Source organism: Equus quagga, chromosome 3 (genome assembly GCF_021613505.1).
Source record: "Equus quagga isolate Etosha38 chromosome 3, UCLA_HA_Equagga_1.0, whole genome shotgun sequence".
Taxonomy (NCBI): Eukaryota; Metazoa; Chordata; class Mammalia; order Perissodactyla; family Equidae; genus Equus; species Equus quagga.
Window position 1 is genome coordinate 89,297,816 of NC_060269.1, and position 23,259 is coordinate 89,321,074.

At 38.2% G+C, this 23,259-nt stretch overlaps 1 protein-coding gene across 1 annotated transcript in view; it reads left to right on the forward strand.

Annotated features, from left to right (window-relative positions):
• The first annotated feature begins 1,993 nt into the window (after nt 1-1,993).
• LOC124236796 (oocyte-expressed protein homolog) overlaps nt 1,994-23,259 on the forward strand; it is a 43,948-nt gene continuing 22,682 nt past the window's right edge. The window contains exon 1 of the mRNA XM_046655747.1: nt 1,994-2,131. Within this exon, the coding sequence (XP_046511703.1) occupies nt 1,994-2,131 (138 nt within the window). The remainder of the gene's footprint in view (nt 2,132-23,259) is intronic.

A 23,259-nucleotide genomic window follows, 5' to 3' on the forward strand; every position in this document is an offset into this window, starting at 1 on the left:
AGAGGAAGGGTTAGGGGCAGCAGTGTTTCTAGATGCTAGGAAAATTGCGTACCAAACACAATATTTTAATTTAGATTGTGTATTTACTTATGGCGGCTGAAGGGGGTTGGTCTGGTCATAGAGATTATCAGTATTTCAATGTCCATCTCCCTCCCCAAGGAGGCCACATTTCGGCCTCTCACTGCCTCTGCCCTTAAAAATAATAAAGAAGCTAATCTTGGGCCCCTTGATGTGATGTAGGGAAGTGCTAAGCCTGGAAAGGATCTATCTACAATGTGATTAACAAATAATTTGTCTCTAGGAGAGGCTGCACATGGAGAAAAATACAACAGCAGAAGACATGGGAATGACTTGTGCTGACTGCACCACCAGCCTGGGAGGCACATTAGAGGTGATCTTAAATCCTGAACAGCTAAGAAAGAGGCTCAACTCTAGAAGTAGGACAGATCACAAACCACATTTGTCTATTGTGTTCCTAAGTGCTTGTCAGTTCTCAGAGACCAAGCTCACCACAGTTAAGGATGTTTGGAATGGAGTCCTTTGTTAAAACATTGGGTTAGCGGGCCTATTGTGATCTTTTTAACATGGAGATGCTAGATTTCTTGACTACAGATAACCACAAGGTTGTGTACCTCATCTGTCATTTAGGTGCAAGTGGACAGTTAAATTCATATCTAAATATTCTCAAGTTACTCAGACATGTTTCCTTCATTTGAGTATTTTCCCCCCAAATTATTATGGCATGCGAGTTCCTCTTGTATGTCTCCTTTTGGAAAACCAGAACTGGGTCACTTTGCATTGTTGCTCAGAAAGAGACTTACTAGGAAAACAGATGAGAGGAGCATTCTCTCAGCTGACTTAGAAACTAATTATAGAAAAATGCAAAGACAGGATTCTTAGAGACTCAAAGAGATCAAAGCTGAGTTCAGACATGTTTCTGAAAAAGCAGACGCATAAATTCCATTCTGTCATGGAGAAAATTCAGTCTTCTTTTCACTTTGTTTTTAACTCAAATTTAAATGTTCGACTCTTCTCTTAGCAGAACATTGTTTTAATAAATCCCTTTTTGATAATAATTCAAACAGACAAAAAAGTTCATTACTTAATAAAAGAGACAAAATTGTGTCATTGTTTTGGCTGTGGCTTTTTAAGGAAACAGACTTCAGAAAATCACCCCAAGCAACATTAGTTTGAAGGCACAGCATTTATTAAGCTCAACTACATGAAAGGTACCGTGTAGAGCAAAGAAATTACAGAGATAAATAACACATGTCTAAAGACATAATTAGGAGAAGGGAGAGACACGTTTACAAATAACCATGATCCAAAGCAACTATAATAAGTAATTGATTGTGAACTCAACATGTCAATAGATAAGGGCCAAGATAATACCTATAAAATCTTACACTATATTTGAAGTAGTAAAAAATATATTCAGAAGCATGAGGGGCATAGTTTTTCTCTATTTGGTGGTAGTTGGATCATATGTGTATTATTGGGTTGAGCTCTGAGTTTTATACTTTAAGAGGGATATAGATAAACTGTGTACCTTGAAATGAGAGTGAAAGGCTGATGAGGAAATGGACAAAGCATGCTCTAAAGAGGAGCTTTAGGAACCGGGGACGTTCAGCCCTGGGAAGGGCAGTAAAGTGGTACATGATAAATGTCTTTAAAGAACTGAAGGGCTCTCATATAAAGAGGGAGTGGACCTCAGTGGGCAAAGCAAGTATCAGTGGACGGAGGTTAAAATAGACAGCTCTGGATATAAGGAGAATTTTCTAGCAATTGCAACTGCCTTTAATTGGAATGTGTTGCCTCTGAAAAGCATGAACTGCTTGCTTGTAAAATTGTTAAAGGAAAGGTTGCAAGATTACCTGTGGGGGTTGTTGAAGGAGGGGTTTGTACCACAATGAGGCTTGGGCTAAATGACTCTTCAAGACCCTCCGAGGTCTCTAAGATTCTAAGTGCTATATGAGAGGAGTAAAAACATACAATGGAAGAATGGACAGGCAGGATTAATGCTGACTACAACAGTCGGGAGGACCCTGTACAGAATGGAGGACTTGGACTGACGTTTGAAGAGCAGCTGGGATCTCAGAACACAGTGATGAAGAGAAAGTGCATTCCAAGTGTAAGAAACAGCACAAACAATTGTAAACGATGTTATCCTTGGGAAATGGCAATATGGGTCATGGAAAGAGTGTGGGCTCTGGAGTTAGATCAACCTGCATTCAAGTTCTGGCTAACTTTCTTTCAGTGACAGCATCTTCACCCATGATTTCACCTGAAACATACTCTCCCTGGTACCACATCCTTCTCCTAGCTCCAAACCAGTTCAAGAGACATCTTAATGGGTCTCACACGCTTCTTAAACCCAATGTGTTTCCAACTAAGCTGGCTGCCTTCCATTTGAAATCTGCTCCTATTTCAAATTCCCTATTTCAGTGAAAGCATCACTGCGTACCCCAGTTGTCTGGCCAAAAGATGGGAGTTGGCTTAGATTCATCCTTTTCCACACTGCTCATACCCACTGCCAACCCCCACATCCGGCCACTTCATCTCCTAAGGAGGTTTAGATATTTCCCCCTCCTTTCCAAGCCCACTACCTCCGCCTTTGTTCAGAGGTCTGTTGTTTCTAACTCTATCTATCCAACTCTATTCCCACCACAGTTTTGCTTTCAGCACATCCGCCAATGCAGGGTAAAAATGCCATATTAATTGCCAGTTTTACCCCATATCTCTGCTGCTTAAGAGTGTCATCAAATTCTTATCATCTTCATGTTAAAATTCAATTTATTTAGTGTGGCATGCAAGGCCCTTCACAGTAGAACCCCCATTGAGTTGAACTCAACACAACCCTATTCTACTCTCAACTCCAGCCCTAGTGAATTTCTTGCAGCTACCCATTATACCACATTTCTCTAGGCCTCTAGTCCTTTTCTCATGGGAACTCTTGGGCTAGAAGCCCTCTCAGTTATCCTCTTGGTTCACCATTGGTGAACCAAGCTCTGGTATGATCACCCTTGGAAGCCTTTCCTGAGCACATTTTCCTCCTCCTTCCTCTACTTTGTTACGAGCTTGCATAGCACCCTGTACGCACCTTTATCGAGGCATTACCTGCACTCCACTGAGATTGTCTGCTTATTCCTCCATCTTTCACACTAGTTGGTGAGCTTCTTGAGGGCAAGAATTGAGTCCTCTGCCACTGGATCCCTGGAACCTGGTAGGTACACAGCAGGTACTCGTGGAATGGATGACAATTCTCCTTACTGGTTGTATTATCTTGAACTTAACTTCTATGACCCTCACTTTAATAATCTGAAGTATAAATTATATTGCTGATTTCTCTGGGGTTTTGTGGGACTATGTGAGAAAATAAATTATTATTATTATTAGGACTATTTTGTGGCTGGAGCACAGATTGTTTGGAAAGATGTAGCATGTAATGAAGTCGAAGCTAGTGAAGGAAAGGTGTTAGATGTCAGGCTGAAGATGCTTGGTTGAAATGCAGAGAGATGGAAATAGTCCTCATGGCTATTCTTGAAGTTTGACACCTACACCAGGAACACAACAGTTTCAATAAGAATTGGGGCTATGGTCTGAAGACAGCATATCATGGGGGTTAAGTGTCAAAAAAACCTAGGTTCAGATCCTAACTATGCCACTTATTAGCTGTGAAATCCTAGACCAATTATTTACATGCGAGAAAACTGAGGAACAGAGAAGCTGAGGATGTTGACCAAGATCACAGAGCTAGTAAATGACAGCAATAAATGCTCCTTAGGAAATACTGAACAGGTGGTGACTATTATTAATCATTTCTCGTTACTCTTTACAGCCCATTTTCAGTGCAGTTGGTGAATGAGTATCTTGACAGATGCCACACTGCTTCTTTAAAGCATACATTTTCCAGTCAGGTGATCACTGGGGGAGCTTGACAAATCAAGAGGATGGCTCATTGTTTCATCTCTGGGAAGGAGAAGAACATCTCAATTTTGAGGATACATTATTATCAACAAAGAGCTTGTTATCATAAGTAATATTGAGTCATATCAAGATATGATCCAAAAGTAACAAATGACTTTACTCTTTTCATCTCTTTTCTTGTCTTTCTTGTTTAATAATTTTTGTGTCGTTAGAATAAATTCATTTGTGTTCACCTCAAATTCTTTCTGAAACAAAGTAACACATTTAATCTGAATCTAAGTGTTTAAAATATCACTTGAACTTACAATAACAACAAATATAAATATAAAAAATTTGCAAAACAGACTACATGCTAAAGGCCTGAGCTATAATGAAATTATGATGTTTCTGTTTCTGATCCTTTATGCTTGTGCTTTCCTTAGTCTGATGAAAAATGTAGTGATGAACCCAGCTGATAGCAAGCAAATCAAGTAGTGACACGACATGGTACTCAGGGCTCAGGCATTCTACACAATTAGCCAAACTCAAAGCACACTTAGAAGTAAGATGATTGTGAGTCCAAGGAACAGGCTAAAGCTTTGTTTTCGTCCCCACCCTCTCCCCTAAACTCCAGCACCCAGAGGGTCACTAATGCCTCCTCTGCAAGATTCAGTCCCCCTTGATAACACTGAGGGCTGCTATTGGGAAATGAAACCCTTGTGATTCATTTATTGGATTTCTTAGAATACCTGTTTCATTTTGTAACATACTTGCCAAAGTCAACTGATGGCAAATTCTAAGGTCCTCTTCATTTAGCTGCCATTTATTGAACACTCACTAAGTGCTGAACACTGTTTGAGAGGTGGGGATGCAAAGGAAAGAGGCATAGCTCACAGGCACCAGGAAGTTCGAGTTGAGGAGAGGAACTCTATGTAAAAGCAGAACTGCAAAATAATATGAAATGTGCTAAATGGTGACACACAGGATCTGCAAAGAGGATGTACAGATAAGTGATGACTTGGGAGGTCTGGGCTTCTTGTGGTGACAAGGACGGGGTTAAAGGGCAAGGTGAAAAGTTAATCTTGACTCCAATAGGGGCTCAATAAATATTTGTTGAGTGAAGCAGCCAACAGGGATCTTAAAATTCACAAGCCAAGGGTTGTGAATTACAGATGATATCTACTGTATTTAATCACTTGACATCTACAGCTACTGCACTTGGCCAGCTTTGGGCATGAAGGAGAAACAGGAGATACTGGGGATGACCTGCCCAGGTATGGATACTGGAGGGGAGCCCCATGGCTCTTATCCTCCACCCTAAGGATAGATACAAAATTTCACTACCAGCTGAGTGGGTCCTGTTGGGGACAGTGAAGACTCTAGCCCAGCTGCAATTTTCACACAAGTCAGTTTCTTCCTACTGTCTATCTACACTGTCTTCACAAGGGCTTCCTCCGCCTCTGTCTGTCTTTTTGTTTACTTTGCTTTTAAACATCAACTGTACTGTTTAGGACCCTGTTTCTATTTCACTAGAAATGTATTAGCTTCATTTCCAAAGTCCTCTTGTCTCATAAATAAAAGCTGGAAAAAAGATGGACCAGGGGAATACCTGAGGCCAGGAATATCACCCACTTCCCTTCAGGATGCCACTCCACCCCCATTCATTCTCTCATCCTCTCAAAGAGTCCAAAGAAGCTGCTTGCAGATAGCTTGAGAAAGTTGTTGTTTGCTGTCAGTGTGGAAACAAGATGGTGACAGCTCAAGAACCAACTAAGGCACTTAGCCACATGGAGCTCAGGTGGTGCATAAAATCATTCAGTGTGAAGGACTCGGTGGCTGGGCCTCTGTTCATGCCAAAGTTTAACCACGGAGAACAACCAAAGAGAAGAGAGATGGCTGAGACCTGCCGAGTCAGACGTCTGACCTTTTTATGATAAGCTCACCCCTACACAGTTTGAGTGAGTGACATACTACATTCAAATGCAATATTCTCATTTTAACCTTTCAAAGGGGAAAACTACTGACAGAGTCAGAGATTGGAGGAATTCTAAACCACTGCCCAAGTAAGTCTGCTGTGCCAGGAGAGGTGGTAGTTTTCTCTCTTGTGACCAAAAAGCTAAAGAGGTCAACCCTGTCAAAAAGAACATAAATAATCTGTCTTGAATTGATAGTATATGTTTGGTGTGTGGGGGAGGGAGTCATAAAAATATCCATTTCTCCTTAAGGAGTGTCACTGATCCTAATTGTAATAATGATAAACAAAGGTTACCATATTGTTCCGGGAAGCCTTCTAGGCACTTTCCATGTTTTAACACACTTAACCCTCACCAATATCTTATGGGATTGACACTGTTATTATTCTTATTCTACAAATGAGGAAATTGAGGCACAGAGAGGTCATACAATTTTGCAAAGACACACAGCTGGCAAGAAATGGAACAGTGTTTATACTTATGCAGTCTGGCTCCAGGATATAGTCTTTTAATGACTACAATAGTTTAGTTTAGCAAGACATCCAGCTATCTAAAAAGATTCTGTGTTTACATAAATATGTTATTAATAAAATCCAAGTTCCAAAATTAGGCCAGAAATGAAGATAAAAGAGAAGATTAATGTGAAGTTTATAGGCATAGTGAAGAGAACATTGGAATAAGAATTTGTTACAAATGACGAAATTTACACTGATGATTTTCATTCAACCCTACGATTTACTACCTGAGGGTATTTTCATTCCCTCATCTGTAATATAAAGATAATGACACCTGCCTCACAGCATTATAAAATTAAATAAAACTTTGCAGGTAAATATCTAGAGCACAAGTGTAAATAAATGGTATCACGGGACACGTTCAGCATCTGTGTTTGGAATTTATCCATTTTGTCTCATTCTACACTTCTTTGACCTCATAATTGCATTGGGGGCACCAAGATAATCCAAGATAACCTTTCAAACAAAACATCCTAAACTTGGGGCCAGCCCAGTGGCATTGTGGTTAAAGTTTGGCACGCACCACTTTGACGGCCCTGGGTTCATGGCTTGGGATCCCAGGCATAGACCTACACCACTCATCAAGTCATGCTGTGGCAGTCGACCCACATACAAAATAGAGGAAGATTGGCACAGATGTTAGCTTGGGACCAATCTTCCTCAAGCAAAAAGAGGAGGATTGACAACAGATGTTAGCTCAGGTCCAATCTTCCTCAGAAAAAAAAAAAAAATCCTAAACTTAATCACATCTGCAAAGTCCTTTTTGCCATGTAAGGTAACATAGTCACAGGTTGTGGGCATCAGGATGTGGATACCTTTGTGGTGGGGAGCATTATTCTGTCTGTAGAGACCATGGTCAGATTCTGACTGAAGTGATCACTAGTGGAAAATGCAAGAGTATTTGATCAGAAGAAATGCAAGAAGAAAAGATTAATAAAGATCAATAAATCCTAGGTTTCTCTTTTTATAGGATCATGAGCAATGCATATCATATGCTTATGATGACAATATTAACCTCAGTCTTGCCATTAAGTTAAATCTCTAACTTTTCTACTTTGTGACAATAGACCATTAATCGGTGATCACATAAGACAGGGATTGCCAACTCAAATGCCCACAGAGACTAGGTGGATAACGTAAATGAATGAAGTGTTTCGGGTATTGGATTAGGCAGAGAAGGCTTATGTGACTTGTCTAGAAGGGGCAGCTTCTACTCAGTTGCAGCCAATTGTTGCCATACAAATGCCAACAATTATTCAACAGAATTTAGAAATCTGGATTTTTATGTGAAGACCCTTTCTTTTTAATAATTACTCAGATTTTAAAAAATCCTTCTGCTGGTCAAACAAAACACTTTGGCCTTTGGTAGTCTGCTTGCCAATCATCAATTTGTCACCTCTGGAGTCAGAGAGACCTGAATTCAAATTTTGATCTTGACACCTACTAGCTACCTGATCAACTTAGGCATGTTGCTTTCCCTTTCTGAATCTCAATTTTCCCAAATACATACCTCACATTGGTCGAAATAAAGGATGCAACATGTAAAGTTTTTAGCATAATGCTCAGAGCACTCCATGTGTGCACACACACTTGGGTTTACTTTGAAGTTTCCAAAAACTTCTTTTATATGCATAACATTCCTAAACAACTTTATGAGAGAAACTTGTAAGCAGATCTTCCTTCAACCAAGCAGAAAGATTGGAAAATTCCAGCAGAATTCCATGAACGTTCCTAGGAATCATGAAGGATCCTTTTTCAGGAGATTCTTATGTTTTCTACACCCAAGTCTTCCTTTCGGTCATTATCATGTTACCTAAGAGAACCAAAACCAAAAAAATGGAGACACAAAGAGAGATCAAGTATGTTGATAATCTCATTAGACCCATTTCCCTGAAATCTTTCTGTCCAGCCTGTACTTGTTTTCCTACTGACAACAGCAAAGGTCAGTTCCTGGACTGTATGGAATATTTCAAGGAGACGTGTGATTCTGACCTCTGAATGAAGGCTGACTCCCATAACTCATAGGCTAGCTTTGGGAAAGCCTCCTTTGATCATCTCAGCTGGGGGGGATTCTATTAGGAGTGCTTACTGAAGACCGTACACACACTGCCATTTTTGCCCACCCACTGTCTACCCACGACAAGGTAGTGGTACATGGTTTCTTCTGACTCCCACAAGTGGTGCTTAAGGTTTAGTTTATTTCTTTTAAAGTTCAGCTCCCTTCATAATGACTTGTCAGGGGCCAGTCCCCATCACTTAATTGTCAAAGGAGCACCATACCAAGATCAAAGTAGCTGTGGAGATGGAAGGGAAATATTAGGATAACAGAAAAGAAGAAAAAGAAAGAAAAGGAAAGAAGGAAGAAGGGAGGGAAGAGTGTAGAGTGGGATGGGATGCTAGCATCACTCCTGGGCATCCCCTTCTGCTTGTTTGTGTCTATTAAGGCTTCACAGACATGTGTCTTATGCTATACCTAGGATCTACAGGCAATCTGGGGCTCTGGGGCAAGTTAAGCTGCACATTCCTAAAAAGAGGCCAGTAAACTTTCAGGGACTCAGCCATGACCACCATCTCTGAGCTTTGAATACACATTTCACACTGGGTTCTGTTTAGCCTCTGCCTGGCTTCACAGCTGTGCTGATTGCTCAGTGGGGAACACCATGTCTGTTCTCCAAAGGAATTTAACAAATTAACTATGAACAAAGTTGCTTGGACATAACATAGATTCACACATGCTGTGTGATGCCAGAGAGAAGCTGGTCAGCTTGCTGTTTTCACAGATATGAAAAGAAAATTCCCAGGACCCACCAAATGGATGGAAGTACAACAATGTTTAGAAAAGAAGGCAGGAGACGAGGTGAGGGCACAGGGCAACACCACAGGCCGAGATGAAAATCCCTAGAAATACCCACATTAACAGGATCACAAAGGCAGTTAATTAGTAATAGAAAAAAATCTCATCTTAAGCAAATCCTCACAAATTAGTACAATATCTATACACATGCAGAGATATATGCAATGGTTTAAAACTAACAGTCAAAGAGAAACTACTTGATAGCCTGCATGGCTCCAGGGTTTGTGTGTGGTATTTTATGTACATGATCTCATTTTAGTTCGCACGATGACCCAGTAAGGTAGCTGTTAAGTCTGGAAGACAGCGGGGGAGACCGAAGCTCAGAAAGAAGTTAAATGGGCAGAGAAGGTCACAGATGGTATGATTCCATTTACATGAAGTATCCAGAATCGGTAAATCCATTGAGACAGGAATCAGATTAGTGGTTTCCAAGGGCTGGGAGGAAGGGGGAATGAGGGGTGATAGCTTAATGGGTGTAGATTTCCTTTTGGGGTGGTGAAAATGTTTGGGAACTAGACAGAGGCAATGGTTGCACAACACTGTGAATGTTCTAAATGTCACTGAACTGTACATTTTACTATGGGCAATTTTATGTTATGTAAACTTTATCCCAATTTAAAAAAGAAGTTAAATAAATTTGTCTAGAGTTACACAGCTAGTAAGTGGTAGAGCCTAGATTGGAACCCATGTTTGGCTAACTCAGGTCCATAACAAAAGATGACCAGTCAGTAAATTCATTAGTGGTTCGTATATAGAACTAACTGTATTTGCAAACGTACAGTGTTCTCGTTTTAACTCTGGCCCTTGGTATACTCTACTTCTTCATATCCTTTTTCCTCAGTTCACCTGCCCTAGACTTTTGCCGACTAACTTCTGGCTCTTTAGGATTCCTTCTCCCTCGCTATGACCATACCAGATGCTTGAATACATTATTTATTATGCTGTATTTTAGCCCTGATTTATTTATGAGACAGAGAAGTTTTGTCATGATGATTAGGTACAAGAATAGTGTTGGTGAGGCACTTTTATCAAAGAAAGGCAAAATTAATTGTATTGATTAGTTTAAATCAAGAACCAAGGCAGAGGGGTTCATAATGAATCTCTCCGACTGGTAGAAGATCATTTTTATATGCTTTGGTATGTTTACCTTTATTTTTTTCTCTATACCAAATATGAATAAATAAGCATTAGATTCAGAAAAAAAGTCTTTCTTACACCCTGCTATCAACTTCAATAAATTTATAGTGTACAGAAATATTATTTACTTTTTTCATTAACCTCTATCCTCATTGCCTTTTCGTTGTTATTCTAAACATCATCACCAAAAACACAACAGGACAAAACCTATCACGTTTTAGTGCATTTTTCTTTAAGTTAATATCTAGTACTTCAACAATATTTCTGGATATTTTTTACCTTAAAGGTAAAAATACTTAATTCATTAATCTTGAGTTCATAGAAAAATATCTTCTTTTTATCTGCTTTATGGGTTTAAAAAGCTCTGTGGACTGGATTGAAATCCAACCACCACTTAGAAATTCCTTGTGTGGATGGCTATATCCCCAAATCCCAATCCACGTGGAAAGAAAATCTCTGAATACAAACCCTCTCGAGCTGGGAACTGCCTGTCCTGCTCTTCTCTCAAAGAGCCACCGATGCTAATTCACTCATCCACGCCAAGTCCTTGACAGCCAATGGCAGGCACTATTTCCTCCATGTTCTGGATGGGGAAACCAAGGTCAGAGGGGTTAAATGATGTAGGGAAGACTCACAGTTAATCATTGACAAGTTTAACTCTCAATCAGTCAGAAGTGCTGATTTCTAATCAAAAATTTAAAACACAGCCAATGTTGAGAAGCGACATTTCTTTTGTTTTCAAGAAGAACCAGAGCATCTTCCACACACTAATATCCCAGAAGCCTTGTCCCCTGGAACTGTTGACAGTCTGCCACTTTCTAGTCATCATATTTAAGTTGGGCCCAGTCAGCTTCACTGATACTACAGAACACAGATAGCCTAAAAGCCAGGAATGATTTTCCATGAAGCATACAATGGGGGTAAATTACAGATAAACTGGTGAGAGACCATAGATGGCATTGGATTGTTCGTGGAGAAACTGCACAGCCACAGTTAATCTGCTACATAAATCCCTTGATTCGGCACAAATAAAATTTTGATTTATGACATTAAACTTTTAAATGAAAAAGCAGTATGTTTTTGTTTGACTTAATGTGAAGCATACTGAAATTGTACTCTATTTCTACAAGGAGTGGAGAGCAAGAATGTTCAAGGGGCTCAGCTTATTTTTTAAGCTGTCATTAGAAATGATTAATATTTAAGAGAAATCAATAAAAATTGAATTTGAAAAAATCAATATTTAAGCAAAAGCATTACAAATCACATGACTAACATTGACACCCTTCATATATTAAAAAGGTTTGTTTTCCTGTGGCATGTGGGTAATGCTACAGCTGTATGAAGCAAAATTTTAAAGTGGTGATGTATTAGTATGAGCCATAGGGATAAATCATTTTGAAAATCAACCTCAGTCCTTTAAGACAAAGAAAAACATCGGAGTAAATGCCAGCAAATATTAAATCTCACTGTCAAATATATATTAAATGTAAGTACGTATGGATTTGTATATATATCTATTTCTAGCAATCTTTTTTCTACTCCTTCTTGCTTGTACAGTAGCTCTATGTCAAAAAAGAAGACATGGATATTTAAAATGGTAAATATAATTGTGCGTCATTTAAGTTGTGACAGAGGAAAAGAATAACAGTATCCTTAACTTCAGAAGCATGTTATAATCCCAATCCCAAGGGATTTTCCAAACACATAGACACTCTTTGTAGCTAGTTATACCCTTATCCCCAATTCACTGTAGGATTTTCTATCCTGGTGACCAAAACCAGACTACGCATGAGCTTCACAGGCTCTTCTTTTCCCTTCAAGCACTAGTGTCCCCAAAACTGAGCCCCTCTCTAGTTTCTGCTTGGCTTTTCAAGGACAGCCTAGTCTCATTCCAAGAGAGATGCTCCCTTAACCATGTCACACTGTGCTGCGTGTGACCCAAGAAAAACAATGGAAGAGAACATTCATCTAAGTCTTCTTCTATTTAGAATTGTTTTACTACACCCCCAAATTTATAAATCATTCCTATCCTTTCATTTGGATACTCTTTCAACCTCACGTCCTTCCACACTTCTCCATATTCACTTTGTTTTAGCTAAACTGGCCTTGACATACAAAGAAACGGTGCCCTGTAGCTTGTTCAAAGGATAATCAGTCTACCTCCTTTGTTGTACTTGGTCCCAGCTCTGAGGTCTACTAAGAGGATTAGAAACCCAAATCCCTCAAGCACTAGTAGTACATACACAGTTTCTACTGTTCCGATCCATGGGTATTTCTGCTAATTAAATGTTATCTCTACTAGCAAGTAGGCTAGATCTTGACCAAAAACAAGTACTGAAATGTTCACTCAATTTAAAGAACATAAAAAGATACCTCCAACATCATAGAGATTTTACTATAAATGAATAGTTATACAGGAAGAATTTTAAAAGATTCAAGCCAATTTTATGATTAAAATCATAAATTGTTTCACATTTCTTTAAGGTGCTTTCTAGAAGGGGAATTTATAACTTGTTAAATTTTTTTTAAATTCTGAAGCTAGTTAACTTCCTGCCAAGTATTAAACACAATTGGGTTAACTCAATTTCCTTTTAGTCAGAAATTAATCTTTGAGCCATTCAAATGGTTCATTCAAATTGACTAATTTTCTAAGAACTTGCATAATTTGTCTAACGTATAATGTGACAAAATGTAAAGTTGGTTGAATGATTTCCTTTGTCAGGAATAATATGATCAATGTCTATCTCCTAAAATATTGTTAAATCAATGCTGCTTACAGTCGACTGAGAACAATTGTAAACTGGAATTTTTTTCCCTCAAGACAAAGGCCACCATCTCTAAGTCTCCATATGTATAGGTGTGGGAGGCAAAGATACCTATTCAGCCAGCAAAGTCAGGTGAATCAAATCTTTTGGATAGCAGAGGTTCTAGAGGTTCTTTCCAGCTCGTCTCATATCCAGAGTTAAATAGAGTTTATTTCTATTATGTCCCTGTTCCATGCACTGTTAGTGCACTCATTAATACATTAATTAATTCACACATTCATTAAACATATTTATTAAGGGCCTACTATGTGTCTTAATAAGAAGACATATTTAATCAGATTAGTAAAACAATATGATGAGCAAAATGGGAGAAAAATCATGAGATATTTTCGGAGCAGAGGGCAGAGGTAATTAATTCACCCTGGAGAGTGATGTCAGGCAAGCCTTTTAAAAGGGGAGGCACCTGATACTAGTTTTAAAGGAAGAAGGGGCGGAGGAAGTATTAGCGAAGGCGTGACGCTCAGCATACTGTGTGCTAGAGCAGTTTTGTGTCAGCAGAACACCAATTTGAAGGCACAGAACTGCAGCAGATGAGGTGGGAGTGCTAAGCCAGGACCAAGCACCAGGGGCTTGGCCACCCTGAGGAACGTGGATTATATCCCGTAGGCGAGGCAAAGTCATTGAAAGGCTTTAAATAAGGGAGCATCATAGTCAGATTTGAAATGTAGGTTATCCCCTATGGTGCCTGCATGGAGGAAAGCAATTTGAGGCGGACAAAACTGGAGCACTAAAGTGATTCGAAAGTTATGGTAGTAACCCAAGTAGAGACATAGGAGGAGTCAGAAACTGGACAGAGGCAATAGGCTTGAAGGACACGGTGCGGATTCAACAAATGTTTAAGTTCTAAAATTTGCAAGACTTAGTGAGTAAGGAAAAATGGGTGTTGCGTTGGAGGGTGAGGAGAAGGGCCATCGAGACTGACAGATTTGTAACCTTGGTGACTGCTTATGTCACTCAAATAGAGAATCCACAAGGGGAGACAGGTTTAGGGAGAAGGCGCTCTTCTCCATCAGTTTGAAATCTGAACAGTATGAATTACATATGGAGTCTCTCACTACCAGAAAGATAGCAGAGTATCTCACATGTTGACTACTGGAAATTAAAACAGAAAGTCTGGGCTAGAGATAAAATTGTGGAATCAATCCACATTATATAACAGTTTAAAATACAAAAGCAGATGAGATCTGATCTTTTACCTCACTTTGACAATGAGAATATAGTTTTGGTACCATAAACATGGCCACTTGTGGTTGTTATTTTAGCTGATCTTGTAGAAAACTCCTTGTGCTCTAGAAATTATCAGGGACATTTCTTCTCCCTTCAGATAAGAATATTTTAGTGAGTGACTGTTTTCTAAACTGTGTATCATAACCTCTTAGTAGATTGTGAAGTCAATTTCGTTGATTCAATAAATATTCATTCTGAACTAAATAAAAGGGAACAAAATAGACCAGGATAGAAGAGGCTAGAAAACAGAATGCATCTCGTATAGTAAGTGTATGTACTGTTTGTGTGTGTGTCTGTACTGGGTTGCAGTGTTTGGATTGTGGTAAACAACCATTTGAAATCTCCTCCCCAGACTGAGAGAAATTCAAAGTGGTCTCTTTTAGATAGGAGAGAAAAGAGAAAATAAAGAGAACTCTAAAAATAGCAAGTTAATATTTAACAGTTGGTTCACACTTGTATTTAGGGAAACAGCTAGAATTAGGCAGAGGCCAACAAATCATGGGTTAAGAGAAGATCCAGGAACTTTACAGGAAGGTAAAATAAAGAATGATATGCCAACTTGTGTAGAACTTGGCTTTAAATAAATTGTTTATTGTAATTAAAAAAAAAAGTAGATGAGATCGATTAAAAATATGGTATAAAAGGAAAAGAGTATTGGATTAACGATAAAGCACTGAGGCACATAAAAATAAATACTGGTGAAGCAAGGCTGGCCCAGTGGCGTAGTGATTAAGTTCGCAGACTCAGCCTCAGCAGCCCAGTGGTCACCATTTCAGATCCTGGGCGCAGACCTATACACCGCTGATCGAGCCACGCTGTGGCAGCATCCCACACAGAAGAACTAGGAGGACTTACAACTAGGATAGACAACTATGCACAGGGCTTTGGGGAGAAAAAAAAGTGCATAACAAAAATATTGGTGAAGCAAGAAGTGTCCACAAAGGAATTTGAGAAGGAATAACTTGAGAGTTACAAGGAGAGTGGGCTGTCATTGAAGACTAGGATGGCAAAAAGTTTCAAAACTTCCCCAAACTCTACAAAACACCCACCTCCAAAATCTCATGGAAGAGGTTGCTACAAAACACCAAAAAAGTGAATGCCTGTTTGATTTCCTCTGCCTTTGTGAAATCTCCCTTTGACTTGTGTTTTACACTTTAAACTAAAGTAAATTAAAATTAACTTTAAATTTAGAACTTTGCAACTCTGGGGACAAAAAAAATTGCGAAACTAAGACGAAGAATCATGGTCTCAGGTCTGGGTTTTCCTCTGTCCATGACAGAGTTGAGAAAATCATCTCTCTTGTTAAAATTTGTTACTACCTTATCAGAGGATTTGATTCAGCTCTGGGTAACAGGAAAACCTCAAATAACACAGCTTTACAAATATAGAAATTTAGTTCTCTCTCTCAATCCATAAGTACAGAGGTCAACAACCCAGGGCTAATATAGCACTCCACAGTGAGAATGACATGGGTCCCACTGGATATAACTTTCCTCCCCAAGATCATCTCATTATCCAATATGGTGGCAGTTGTCATCAGGGAAAGGAGAAATGGGGCTCATCCCTTTCCTTTAAAGACACTTCCCAGAAGTTCCATTTGTTACTTACACTCGTGTACCATTGTCCAGTCCTTAGTCACATGACCACACCTAGATGGAAAGTAGGCTAAAAGATATAATCTTTATTCTGGGCTGTTATGTGCCAAGCTATAAATTCTATATACCTTAATAGAGCCAAGAGATTCTAAGATCACCATTATCCAAATAAAAATAGTCCCCTTTCTAGGGCGGTCTATCTTTTCAGTTTTCCTGGGACTGAGAGGTTCCCTAGGACGCAAGACTTTCAGTACTAAAAATGAGAATGTTCTGGGTAAACCAGGGTTACATATCACCCTACCTTTGACATAGCCAAAAAGATTATACACTTATTTTCAACAATACTGCCAATCCTAAAATCATGTTTGGAATGTCTTGTTAAAATATAACCTTTAGAACCTGAAGTTGATTTACGAAAATGTACTCTGTAGTAGAAAATCTTCATCTCTGAGGGAGGATTTCATTTCTGCAAATAATTAAGACTCTTTTGGAGACAAGTCTGATAAAGAAGGTCAAGTAGGAAAATACTCTGACAATAAACCCAAAATATATGTCAGGAAATATTTTAAGCATTAATGACATTGTTGAAACAAGACTTGAATCCTCTCATAGGACTACTTTGAAAGGAAATAACTGTAAAGGAAAATGACTTGCTAGTTTACAAGCAAAACCCGACATATTTTCAAAAAACAATATAGGTTAATTAACGTTAATTAACAAAAGGCCCCAGATATTAATAAAATTATATTTAATTCCTTTGAAAGTAAGATTGTCTCAAGCATATCTGTATTTGATGTTTTTCAGTCACTTAAATTTCCAGTAAACCTGAATTATTTTTTAATTGTGATTCAGAACCAACATTGTCCAAGAGATCATTTCCCATTACAGTGTTTGGAATTGACCTTACCTGTTTTCATAACAAGTGATACAATCCAGAGAGAGCTCCCCAGGTGGGGAGATCATTCTGATGGCTTCTCTAATAACCACACCTGCACGACCTGCAGTGCTGCAGGCTTTTTGTCAGCCAGGAAGGGAGGGGATGCCAAGGACCCACTCCAACTTAATGTTTACTTGTCAAATCTGGACTATATTTTATTTCACAGAATCAGAAGCAATGTCTCAAAACACTTGCTGTGGGGGAGGACTTCTAGATTTGAGCAGTATAGGGCAATTTCATTGGACATTTCAATCAGGTGGCGGATTTGTGTACTATTAATGGAGAAAGTTAATGAAAACAAGTCTCCCGAAAAAAGAAGCAGCTGCAAGTCAGCATTTTAGACCTTTTGGCACCAAAGAGTTTGTTCTCATTGACAGGTAGGCACAGAAAAATCATTCTACTATTGAGGAAAAAAAATGTGTTTTATCACCCTCATCATATGTGAATACAAATTTCTTGTAGAATGAAAACACAGGAAACTAATAAGCCACTATTTGGCAAAGGAAGAGGAGGCAACATTTAGGCCTTGAAAGATTTTGCTCCCAAATTATTATTATTATTATTTTTATTGCAGTAACATTGGATTTTAACATTATGCAGCTTTCAGATGCACACTGGAATATATTTCGAATTCTGTGTAGATTACATCATGTGCACCACCAAAAAACTAATTATAGTCCATCCCCTCACATGTGAACCAAATCATCCCTTTTGCCCTCCCCCACCTTCCACTATGGTAACCATCAATCCAATCTCCAATGCTATTTGTTTGTTTGTCTGTCATTGTTTTTATCTTCTACTTATGAGTGAGATCATATGGTATTTGACTTTCTCCCTCTGACTAATTTCACTCAGCATAATACCCTCAAAGTCCATCCACGTTGTCACAAATGGCCTGATTTCATCATTTCTTATGGCCCAGTAGTATTCCACTGTGTATATAGCACATCTTCTTTATGCATTCGTCCCTTGATGGGCACCTAGGTTGCTTCCAAGTCTTGACTATTGCGAATAATGCTGCAGTGAACAAAGGGGTGCATGTATCTTTATGCGTTTGTCTTTTCAAGTTCTTTGGATAAATACCCAGCAGTGGAATAGCTGGATCACATGGTAGAACTATTCTTAATTTTCTGAGGATACTCTATACTGCTTTCCATCGTGGCTGCACCAGTTTGCACTCCCACCAGCAGTGTACAAGGGTTCCCTTCTCTCCACATCCTCTCCAACACTTGTTGATTCCTGTCTTGTTAATTATAGCCATTCTGACCGGAGTGAGGTGATATTTCATTGTAGTTTTGATTTGCATTTCCCTGATAGCTAATGATGTTGAGCATCTTTTCATATGCCTGTTGGCCATCTGTATATCTTCTTTGGAGAAATCTCTGTTCAGATCTTTTGCCCATTTTTTAATTGGGTTGTTGGGTTTTTTGTTGTTGAGATGCATGAATTCTTTGTATATTTTGGATATTAACCCCTTATCTGATATATGGTTTGCAAATATCTTCTCCCAATTCTTAGGTTGTCTTTTCATTTTGTTGATGGTTTCCTTTGCTGTGCAGAAGTTTTTAGTTTGATGTAGTTCTATTTCTTCATTTTTTCTTTTGTTTCCCTTGCCCAGTCAGACATGGGACTTGAAAATATGCTGCTAAGACTGATGTCAAAGAGCATACTGCCTATGTTTCCTTCTAGAAGTTTCATGGTTTCAGGTCTTACATTCAAGTCTTTAATCCATTTTGAGTTGATTTTTGTGCATGGTGTAAGGGAATGGTCTACTTTCATTCTTTTGCATGTGGCTGTCCAGTTTTCCCAACACTATTTATTGAAGAGACCCTCCTTTCTCCATCATATGCTCTTGGCTCCCTTGTCGAATATTAGCTGTCCATAAATGTGTGGGTTTATTTCTGGGCTCTCAATTCTGTTCCATTGATCTGTGTGTCTGCTTTTGTGGCAGTACCATGCTGTTTTGGTTACTATGGCTTTGCAGTATAATTTGAAATCAGGGAGTGTGATACCTCCAGCTTTGTTCTTCTTTCTCAAGAATCCTTTGGCTATTCGGGGTCTTTTGTTGTTCCATATAAATTTTAGGATTCTTTGTTCTATTTCTGTGAAAAATGTTGTTGGAACTTTCATAGGGATTGCATTGAATGTATAGTTTGCTTTATGAAGTATGGACATTTTAACGATGTTAATTCTTCCAATCCAAGAGCACGGGATATCTTTCCATTTCTTAGTGTCTTCTTTGATTTCTTTCAACAATGTTTTATAGTTTTCGGTGTACAGATCTTTCACCTCTTTGGTTAAGTTTATTCCTAGGTATTTTATTCTTTTTGTTGCAATTGTAGATGGGATTGTATTCTTAATTTCTCTTTATGCTACTTCGTTGTTAGTGTATAGAAACACAACCAATTTTTGTATGTTGATTTTGTTTCCTGCAACTTGACTGTATTCATTTATTTCTAAAAGCTTTTTAGTGGATGCTTTAGGATTTTCTATATATAAAATCATGTTGTCTGCAAAGAGTGACAGTTTCACTTCTTCTTTTCCAATATGGATCCTTTTTATTTCTTTTTCTTGCTTTATTGCTCTGGCTAGGACTTCCAATAATATGTTAAATAAGAGTGATGACAGTGGGCATCCTTGTCTGGTTCCTGTTCTTCAAGGGATAGCTTTCAGTTTTTATCCATTGAGAATGATATTTGATGTGGGTTTGTCATATATGACCTTTATTATGTTGAGGTATTTTCCTTCTATATGCATTTTATTTAGAGTTTTTATCATAAATGGATGCTGTATCTTGTCAAATGCTTTCTCTGCATCTATGGAGATGGTCATGTGATTTTTATTCTTCATTTTGTTAATGTGGTGTATCACATTGATAGATTTGTGGATGTTGAACTATCCCTGCATCCCTGGAATGAAACCCACTTGATCATGATGTGTGATCTTTTTAATGTATTGTATTCGATTTGAAAGTATTTTGTTGAGGATTTTTGCATCGATGTTCATCAGTGATGTTGACCTATAATTTTCTTTTTTTGTGTTGTACTTGTCTGGTTTTGGTATCAAGATAATGTTGGCTTCATAGAATGAGTTAGGAAGTCTCCCCACCTCTTCAATTTTTTGGAAGAGTATGAGAAGGATAGGTATTAAGTCTTCTTTGAGAGTTTGGTAGAATTCACCAGGGAAGCCATCTGGTCCTGGATTTTTATTTTTTGAGAGGTTTTTGATTGCTGTTTCGATCTCCTTCCTGGTGATTTGTCTATTCAAATTGTCTACTTCTTCTTGGTCCACTTTTGGAAGGTTGTAATGTTTCTAAGAATTTATCCATTTCTTCTAGATTATCCAGTTTGTTGGCGTATAGCTTTTCATAGTATTCTCTTACTATCTTTTGTATTTCTGAGGTGTCCGTTGTAATTTCTCCTTTCATTTCTGACTTTATTTATTTGAGCCTTCTCTTTTTTTTTTCTTGGTGAGTCTAGCTAAGAGTTTGTCCATTTTGTTTATCTTTTCAAAGAACCAGCTCTTGGTTTCATTAATTTTTTTCTATTTTTCTTTTTTTTAAAAGATTTTATTTTTCCTTTTTCTCCTCACAGCCCCCTGGTACATAGTTGTATATTCTTAGTTCTGGGTCCTTCTAGCTGTGGCATGTGAGATGCCACCTCAGCAAGGCTTGATGAGTGATGCCATGTATGCACCTAGGATCCAAACCAGCAAAACCTGCGCCACGAAGCAGAGCACGTGAACTTAACCACTCGGCCATGGGGCCAGCCCCTTCTCTTCTTTTTTAGTCTCTATTTCATTTATTTCTGCTCTGATTTTTATTATTTCCTTCCTTCTGCTGACTTTGGGCTTTGTTTGTTCTTCTTTTTCCAATACCTTTAGATATGCTGTTAGATTGTTTATTTGGGATTTTTCTTGTTCATTGAAGTAGGCCTGAATTGCTATAAACTTCCCTCTTAGAACTGCTTTTTCTGTATCCCATAAGTTTTGTCATGTTGTATTTTCATTTTCATTTGTCTCCAGAAATTTTTTGATTTGTTCTTTGATTTCTTCATTGACCCAATCGTTGTTCAGTATTATTTTGCTTAATCTCCACATTTTTGTGGCTTTTCTAATTTTCTTCCTGTAGTTGATTTCTAGTTTCGTACCTTTGTGGTCAAAAAAGATGCATGGTATTATTTTGATCTTCTTAAATTTATTGGGACATTTTTTGCTGCCTAATATGTGACCAATCCTGAAGAATGTTCCATGTGCATTTGAAAAGAATGTGTATTCTGTGGTTTTTGGGTGGAATGCTCTAAATATATCTATTAACTCCATCTGGTCAAATGTGTCATTTAAGGCAAGTGTTTCATTCTTGATCTTCTGTTTGGATGATCTATCTATTGGCGTAAGTGGCATGTTAAAGTCCCCTACTATTATTGTGTTACTATTTCTCCTTTTATGTCTGTTAATAATTGCTTTATATATTTAGGTGCTCCTATGTTGGGTGCATAGATATTTATAAGTGTTATATCTTCTTGTTGGATTGTTCCCTTTAACATTATGTAGTGCCCTTCTTTGTCTCTTGTTACAGTTTGTTTTAAAGTCTATTTTGTCTGACATAAGTATTGCTACCCCCACTTTCTTTTCTTTGCCATTTGAATGGAACATCTTTTTCCATCCTTTCACTTTCAGTTTGTGAGTGTCTTTAGGTCTGAAGTATGTCTCTTTTATGCAGCACCTATATGGGTCTTGTTTTTTTTTATCCACTTGGCCACCCTGTACCTTTTGGTTGGAGCATTTAGTCCATTGACATTTATAGTAGCTATTAATAAATATGTATTTATTGCCATTTTGTTACTTTTTTTCTGTGTGTTTTAGTAGTTCTTCTCTGTTCCTTTCTTTTTCTCTTGCTCTCTTCCCTTGTGGTTTGATGACTTTCTTTAGCAATATTTTGATTTCTCTTGTCTTACTTATTTGTGTACTTATTATAGGTTTCTGATTTGTGATTACCATGAGGATTACTACATAATATTCTATGTATAGCAGTCTATACTGAGTTGATAGACTCTTTAACTTGACCTCTTTCTAAAAGCTCTACTTTTTCACACCTCTCCTCCCACAGTTTATGTTTTTGAAATAATATCTAACCTCTTGTTTTATGTATCTATCCATTACCCTTTTATCATTGAAATAAGTAATTTTATTACCTTTATCTTGTAACCTTCATATTATCTTCACAGGTGATTGATCTGCTACCTTTACTATATTTTTACCTTTACCAGTGATATTATTGCCTGGTTTTGGGGGGAGCAGGTGATAATTTTCTTATCCCTATTTATGGTCATCATTTTCCCACTTAAATGAGTCCCTTCAGCATTTCTTGTAGAACTGGTTTCTTGGTGATAAACTCCTTTAATTTTTGCTTGTCTGGGAAGCTCTTTATCTCTCCTTCCGTTCTGAATGATAACCTTGATGGATAGAGTATTCTTGGCTGTAGGTTTCTTCCTTTTAGCACTTTAAATGCATCATGCTGTTCTCTTCTCGCCTGTAGGTTTCATTTGAGAAGTCCGCTGATAGCCTTATGGGCTTTCCTTTGTATGTCACTTGTTGCCTTTCTCTTGCTGCTTTTAGGATTCTCTCTTTATCTTTAATTTTGGACATTGTAATTATGAATGTGTCTTGGTGTGGGCCTGTTTGGGCTTACCTTGTTTGGAGCTCTCTGTGCTTCCTGTACTTGGATGTCTGTTTCCGTCCTTAGGTTAGGAAAATTTTCAGCTATTATTTCTTCAAATAAATTTTCTGCCCCTTTATCTCTCTCTTCTCCTTCTGGGACACCTATAATACGAATGTTAGTGTGCTTGATATTGTCCCAGAGTTCCCTTAGACTGTTCTCACTCTGTCTAATTCTTTTTTCTCTTTTCTGTTTGGTTTGGGTGATTTCCTCTAGTCTTTTGTCTAGCTTGCTGATCTGTTCTTCTACATCCTCTACTCTGCTATTGAGTCCCTCTAGTGAATTTTTCATTTCCAGTATTCTATTCTTCATTTCTGATTTTTATATTTTCCAGTTCTTTGTTGATGAGCTCACTGTGTTCATCCGGTCTTCTCCCAATATCTGTGAGCATCCTTATGAGTTTTTGTTTGAACTCTTTGTCTGGTAGGTCGCTTATTTCTGTTTCATTTAGTCCTTTTTCTGGGGTTTTGTCCTGTCCCCTTGCTTGGAATGTATTCTATTATCTCCTCATTATGCCTCTTTCTCTGTGCTTATTTCTATTTATTAGCTGAGTCAGTTATGTCTCCTGATCTTG